This window comes from Sceloporus undulatus, chromosome 1, assembly GCF_019175285.1.
Source record: "Sceloporus undulatus isolate JIND9_A2432 ecotype Alabama chromosome 1, SceUnd_v1.1, whole genome shotgun sequence".
NCBI lineage: Eukaryota > Metazoa > Chordata > Lepidosauria > Squamata > Phrynosomatidae > Sceloporus > Sceloporus undulatus.
The window spans coordinates 83,152,561-83,160,020 of NC_056522.1; the positions used below are offsets into that span (position 1 = coordinate 83,152,561).

General features: G+C 40.7%; 1 protein-coding gene across 4 annotated transcripts in view; it reads left to right on the top strand.

The window, feature by feature from the left end:
- IPCEF1 (interaction protein for cytohesin exchange factors 1) overlaps positions 1-6,993 on the top strand; it is a 47,578-nt gene extending 40,585 nt beyond the window's left edge. For all 4 annotated transcript variants that reach the window (XM_042456663.1, XM_042456672.1, XM_042456690.1 and 1 more), the window contains 2 exons: positions 5,396-5,586; positions 6,134-6,993. In XM_042456663.1, the coding sequence (XP_042312597.1) occupies positions 5,396-5,586; positions 6,134-6,337 (395 nt within the window). In that variant the 3' untranslated portion in view covers positions 6,338-6,993. The remainder of the gene's footprint in view (positions 1-5,395; positions 5,587-6,133) is intronic.
- The last annotated feature ends 467 nt before the right edge of the window (positions 6,994-7,460 follow it).

Genomic DNA, 7,460 nt, shown 5'->3' on the forward strand with positions numbered 1-7,460 from the left:
TATTATTATTATTATTATTATTATTATTATTATTATTATTATTATTATTAATAATAATAAAGCGCTGTAAATTTACGCAGCGCTGTACATACAAACTTTTAGTTAGATGGTTCCCTGCCCTCAGGCTTACAATCTGGAATCCTTGGATCTACTGGGTTTCTGCAGAGGCCTACAAACACTCCTCCTTTCCCCCTTGATTTCCCTACATTCTGGGAAGGGCTGCAGTGGGAAGGGCACAAGGTGGAAGGAAGATTGTTTGGCAATAGTTGCCATGCATGGTATTCTTTATTTCACACATAGCAGAGTAGCCCTGAAGTAGCATGAAATCTTTGTGAGAATCATGGTCTAAAAAGAAAGTTGAACATTGTTATCAAGTGACACTGCTTCCTTGGGCCCTCAGAGTCACTTCAGGGTGGCTAGTTACATGTGTGAATGACATTTAACACCTTTAGTGCACTGTGATAAGCAAAGTGGTGTTATATAAGTCCCATAGAGAGCCACTTCCTTCCTTTGGTCTTTAACAAATTTTCATGGGCAGATGCTCAGATGTGAGAAAACGTATTGTGTATGATGAACATAGGTGTTATTCTGATACTACGCTTAACAGACCAAAAAAAACCCCTAGTATTAACATAATAAATAATAATAATTATTTATATCCCGCCTCTCTGTGGAACACAACCAGGGCGGCTTACAATTAAAATGATACAATTCCATATTCCAATATCCCACTTCCTTAAAATAATAATTAAATTGTACAGAGTTAAAACATACCTTAAAAAAACCAATCAATCAACAATGATTATAGCATAATTCCAGGGAGTAGTAGGTTCCGATGTTCAGTTTTTTAGTAGTCGGTTATCTACTCAGGGAATGCCTGCTGGAAGAAATCCGTCTTCACAGCTTTTTAAAAGCTGTTTAAGCTGGTAATATGACGGATCTCCTCTGGCAAGCCATTCCATAATCTGGGAGCAGTTGCCGAAGAAGTCCTATGGGGCAGACAGTCTGTTTTTTATAGGTTGCAACAGATTCCTCCCAGAGGGGTGGATTGTACAGAAGGAGGTGGTCCTGAAGATAGGTTGGACCCAAGCCATTTAGGGCTTTAAAGGTCATAACCAACACCTTGTACTGTGCCCAAAAACTAATAGGCATCCAGTGGAGTGATTTTAGAACAGGTGTTATATGTTCACTTCTGGCCGTGCCAGAGATCAACTTGGCTGCCATGTTCTGTAATAATTGAAGCTTCCGAACTAAGCACAAGGCTAGCCACATGTAGAGTGCATTACAGAAATGGAGTTGTGAGCTTACCAGTGCATGCACCACAGTTTCTAGGTCCCTAGCTTCCAGGAAAGGATGCAGTTGGCGTATCAGCCAAAGCTGATAACAGGAGATCCTGACTGTCACATTCACCTGATTTGTCAAGTGAAGCAATGGATCTAGGCATACCCCCAGACTGCAAACACAGAGGAGAGTGTGATCCCATCTAGGACTGGAGGTTATATCACAATGCCTGGTTTAGGGGGCCCCCACCGTAAATACCTCAGTTTTGTCTGGATTCAGCTTCAATCTGTTTTTCCTCATCCAGTCCATTAATGCTTTAAGACAGGGGTAGGCAACCTGCGGCCCAGCAAGGCCTTGGGACCGGCCCCAGCCCGGTTCTGCCACCGATTGCCACCAGAGCCTTTGGCCTCTCGTGTGAGGGCGTGGGGCCTTTGGCCTATCAGGAGGAGGCGGGCAAGGGGGGGCAAGCGGCAGGCAAGTGGGGCAAGCGGCGGGCAAGGGGGGTAATTGTCTATAGAAGCCTCCGAAACATGCATTTATATTAACATTTTTTTAAAAATCAGCAAATTTTTTGCGTGTCCTCCATTAAAAAAAAAGTGCCCTCCATTTGAAAATTTTGTCCTACATTTGTCCTGGTTTATTTCTTTAATTAATTTTTTTAATTTTTTAAAATTATTTATTTTTTTGGCTTCGGCCCTCCAGTTGTCTGAGGGACAGCAACCCGGCCCCCGGCTCAAAAAGGTTGCCTACCACTGCTTTAAGACATTCATTGAGAGGAGGGATGACATCTGAAGTCATATCTGTAGATCAAGACATGGCGAAATATATTTGGTTGCCATTCAGGGCAGTTAAGAGTGGTCAAAAGCAACATAATTACAAAATGTAATTTCTTTTCCTGGCGCAGTACAAGGTGTTGGTTATGAAGAAAAAAAAAACAAAAAAACAAAAACAAAATGTAATTTAAAAAACAGATGGATAATATGAATATAACAGGTCGTAAAACTTTACATGAAAGACATTGTTATGCAGTGAAACATAGTAAAAGAAGGTACTTCTCCAGCAAGGAATGGAATTCCTATATTTTGGAACAGCTGTCAAGAAGGCCCTAGCTTTTCTCATCATTGCCTGTGAGCTTCCATTGTCAAGTGGGACACACACCTACTGTGGTACCTTGACCCTTGAAAGTGGCCTATCTTTGTCATAGAACTGTGCTGTCTTTCACATTTCCATGTTACAATAGTATGTGCACACCTAAATAGAAAACCTGTTGAGATAAAAGTGCATTTGTTGTTGTTGTGTGCCTTCAAGTCATTTACAACTTATTGTGACCTTAAGGAGAACCTATCACAGGATTTTCTGAAGCTGAGAGTATGTGACTTGCCCAAGGTCACTCAGTGGGTTTTCATGACGGAGCAGGGGATTAACCCTGAACTCCAGAGTTGTAGTCCAATGCTCAAACCAGTACACCATGCTAGCTTTCAAAAGTGTATTGCACAGAATAATATTTTGGAAACAGTTGGCTTCAGAACACATATCTGTGTCTTTTGATTTATCCTTAGATGAAATCTTGCATGGCCCCATGCAACAGAAGAGTTCTGCATGTGGAACTCCTGTACAGTTCCCTGTCCCCAGCACCAAGATTCACTGTGTTTCTACAATAGCTCCCTCCCAATAGCCATTCCATAGTTGAGAGGAAAGAGCTCAGTGAGAGAGTGCATGTTCTGCATGCAGCAAGGTGAAATGCTGGGTGGGCATCTTGAAATATCTCCAGGAAAGAATCCTGGCTGAAGCCCTAGACAGTCAGTATCTACATTACTAGGCTGGATAGACTAATGACCAGACTCAGTAGAAGACAATTCTTATCTTGTTGTCTCTGTTAACCAACTGTATGCAGCTCCATTTCCTACAACAAACAGAAAGGATTTTTGCTATAATAGAAAGATTTTAAATGAGGACAGGAAATGCTACAGGAGCATTTCCTATAGTCCCTTTGCTATAGCATTGTGTTAATGCAATAAGCTATATTTAGCTTTCCTTTAAGCATAGGATTTTTATATTTGTAGAATGTTGTAACAATGAATCAGTGCATACACCTGGAAGTGTATTAAAGTACAAATATTGGAGGACCACCACAGAGCTAAAGTGTGGTATTAAAATAAAGTTTTTATTAAAACAAATGGAGGAAAACGATGATGCAGGAATTAGGATGAGAAGACAAATAGCATGGAGGTCTGCTACACAAACAACAAAAATTTACCATTTCTGTTTTCACGGAGTGATCAGGTACACAGCTTCCTGGGGGGAATGTAGTGACAAGTTTACTATTAACCTATTGGTTCCATGAGTGAAGTTGAAGTAATTTCTAATAGTAAATGTCCCTTTTGTATAGAAGTGCAAACAACTGTCAGATGCTGACATGGAGACTCCCTTCATGAGCACACTCATCCATGTAGTGAACTGCTTAACAACAACAACAACAACACATTTTATTTCTTTCCCATCTCTGCTCAAACCTTGAGGTGGAGTACAGCAGGTTAAAATAAAAAACACAATTAAAAACACATAAAACCAAGAATTAAAATACAATACTATAATGCTGTTGAAATATACTCATAAGTGCACATTCTTTAGAATGTACAAATTAAAAAGTCATAATTGAAAATGGATTGGGTAGGCCTGCCAAAAGACAGATGTTTTTAAATGCTATTTTAAATGCAGTAAATATTTTCAACTGTTCTATCTCTTCTGATAAGAGCCAGTGTGTCATAGTGGTGTGTGTGTTCGACTATGACTTTGGAGACCAGTTCTCCCACCTCAGCCATAAAACCCACTGGATGACCTTGGGCAAGTCACATGCTCTCGGCCTCAGGGGAAGGCAATAGCATGCCTCCTCTGAAGAAAGCTTGCCAAGAAAACTCCATGATACATTTGCTTTAGGGTTGCCATGACTCAAAAATGGCTTGAAGGCACACAATAATAACAACATCTCTTCAGGAAAGTCATTTTACCATCAAAAAGGTCAACTGACACAAAGGTCCTCTGGGAAACTGTTGCTAGTCTAGTCCTGGCCTGTTGGAGCAAACATTTCTGTTTTTACTAGAGGTGTGTGTGAATTCCATTATAATTCACTCTTGGGGTGGGGGTAGGGGGCAAATTTCTTTATATTGAAGAGGGGAAAAATTGAAATTAGAAAAAAATTAATGTAAGAGAAACTGATATTGATAGATTGATTAGTCTATCCAGGCAAAGGGCTTTGAGTGCTAAGCTCTTACATCTCCACCTTTGAATCTCCTTTGTATATTTACTTAAGTTTGCTGTGCACTGTGACAGAGAGAGTTACCACTTTCTTTCCATTTTTTTTCCTGAGAGGGTCTCCATCTTTAATTTGGTAGGAAGGTATAATGTGGGTCCCTCCATGCTAGCAATAGTTGTTCTTATTGAAATTGACTGGTGCAAATCAAGGGGAATTTCATTTTAGCTTATTTTTGAAGAATTTGTTGAAAGTTTTCTTCATATTCATGATGTCTGAAGGGCTCTGCTGGTTGTAGGGTACACTGCGATAAGTTATTGTGGAATGACCCCAAGGGGGTCTTGATAGCTGCCACCCAACACCCCACAACTGAGAGAGTACCAGGGACGTAGCTAGGATTTTAGGAAGGGGGGGGGTCCAGACTAAGTGCCACCATTATAATGGGGCTTGGGTGCGGCGGCACAGCAGCACACACCATTCATTTTTCTAATGGGGGGGGCGGACCCCAAGAACCCCCCCCCCCGGCTACGTCCCTGAGAGTACTGTAGACATCATTGCCCAGTGTCCAAAATGCAGCACCTCTGGAACCATCTATTTAGGACACAGCCTTGCTGAAAAGGTAGCTTTTTGAAGAGGTGGCATTATCAGATGTAGTAGCTATGATGGTGGAGCCCTTTCATTGTAGTTACGTCTAATGATACAGGATCTTAACCAATGGTTTGTCTGAGTATCAGTTTTTTCCATGATTCTCCCTTGCATGATAGTGTAATCTCCATCAAAGCATCACATGTGTATTCACCTGTTTTATTCACAAAACCCAGTGGCACCAGAGCTTTATAGATCCCCATCTCTTCTGTCCTACAGATCGTGCAAAATCCTCCGAAGATGAAATGGAGAAACTTTACAAGTCTTTAGAGCAAGCAAGTTTATCTCCTATTGGGGACCGCCGGCCTTCTACAAAAAAAGAGCTGAGAAAATCCTTTATCAAAAGAAGCAAAAACCCATCAGTGAATGAGAAACTCCACAAAATCCGAGCACTGAACAGTACATTAAAGGTAAAGAGTTCAGATGTGATGAAATAAAGCCAGAGCTAAGAAAATTCTGGATAAGAGATTCTGGGAGGTATAGTCCCCTCTAACTTGTTGTTGTTGTTGTTGTTGTGTGCCTTCAAGTCATTTCCATCTTATGGCAACCCTAAGGCAAACCTATCATGGGGTTTTCTGGGGCTAAGAGTGGTCACCCAGTGAGTTTCCATGGCCAAGAGAGGAATTGGACCCTGGTTTCTAGGATAATAGTCCAACACTCAAACCACTACACTGTGCTGGATCTCCTTCCCTAATTGCCTTAGGTCAATTTGGCACTGGGCTGTTCAGCAGTCACTGGATGGTGTGTGTGTGTGTGTGTGTGTGTGTGTGTGTGTGTGTAAACTAAAATCATGATTGCCTTGAATAAATCCTAGAAATAAATAAGTAAACAATGAATGAATGGGAAGGAAACATGAATGGGCAGTAATATAGATGTGACAGACCTCTAGTGGTCACCAGTTCGAATTTCCAATTCTTTGAACTACTTCTTCACTTCTTCTTCTTGTTTTTCTGCTAGTGCAAAGAACATGACCTGGCCATGATTAACCAGTTGCTGGAGGACCCCAAGCTAACAGCAAGGAAATTCAGAGAATGGAAAACTACAAATACCATGTTGGTTCAGGATATCTATCAGCAGCAGGATGTGCTGAACATGTCTCAAGAAAATGTTACAGAATCAGAATTGGCAATGCAGCCATCCTTCATTGAAAGTACCATCTGAAAACAGTGGGTTGGCGGCAACAATTTTCTTCACTTACTAATAGTTTAAGCTGCTATCACTTCAAGTTTTGGTTTTCCAAGGAGGTCATTGCTTCATGTAATGGAAAACTGAACCCATTCTCCAGAGCACTATTTCCTTCCTTAATATTCCATTAAGATAGAAAGCTGCCATCTAAGTGATCACATCATGAAGCTAGTCTTGGTGAAATTCTGAGGATATTTACCTGATGGACTGGATTTTTTGCCTCCATAAAAAGAATTCCTAAGCAAGTGCAGTATCTGGACATTTTAATGTGTTTGTACATATTGTAAATAAAAGGTCTTGGCTATTTTAAATGTTCTTGAAGGAAGCAACAAGTTGGGGAGATGCTATCAGGATAAAGCTAAAATAACACATACCATTTTCCAATGGTGCCAATTAAAATTTTAATCCTTTATGATGAGAAGCTGTTTTAAGCACAGAGGAAATAAATCAAATGACAATAACTGTACTCTAGAATGCCTTTTCATAATCAGTTCAGTAGTCGCCTTTTGCCGTCATAATGTCTCCATATTTATTAATGGCCCAATTATAGATGTTTCCTGGCACCATGAGGCAACAGTTGCATTTGACCTGTTTTTCATGACCAAATAAATTCTTCAATATTGCACAAATAAGCTTCTCCTCTCAGTTTTATCAACTGTCAGGGTTAATGTTAGACCTTTTGTTACCACATCTCAAAGAATAAGATTCTCACTTCACCTCCACTTTTTGTATACACATACAGAGAGAGAGAGAGAAGAGTAGTGTTTCACTTCAGCACTGATGATGGGAAAATATTCTTCCCCATATCTGTGGGAGGCTAGTTGGGTTAGGGCATGTGGGCCAGGCAACATGGCACAGACACAACTCCAATGACTGGCTCAGGGAAAATCTCAAGTGGAATGGCTGGAAGGCAACTACTGCATATCTCTAGCAACTGCCACTTTCTATGCAATGGTTGGTTGGCCCTATTGTTTTCCAAAGAAAGCTGGGGAGGTGGAACTTGGGAATTCTAGCCAACTGTGTCAGTTTCTCTTTAAAAGTTTGGGATATTTTGTGTAGCTTAGGAAAGCTTACAAGAGGCTGGGTAATTTGAAGATTG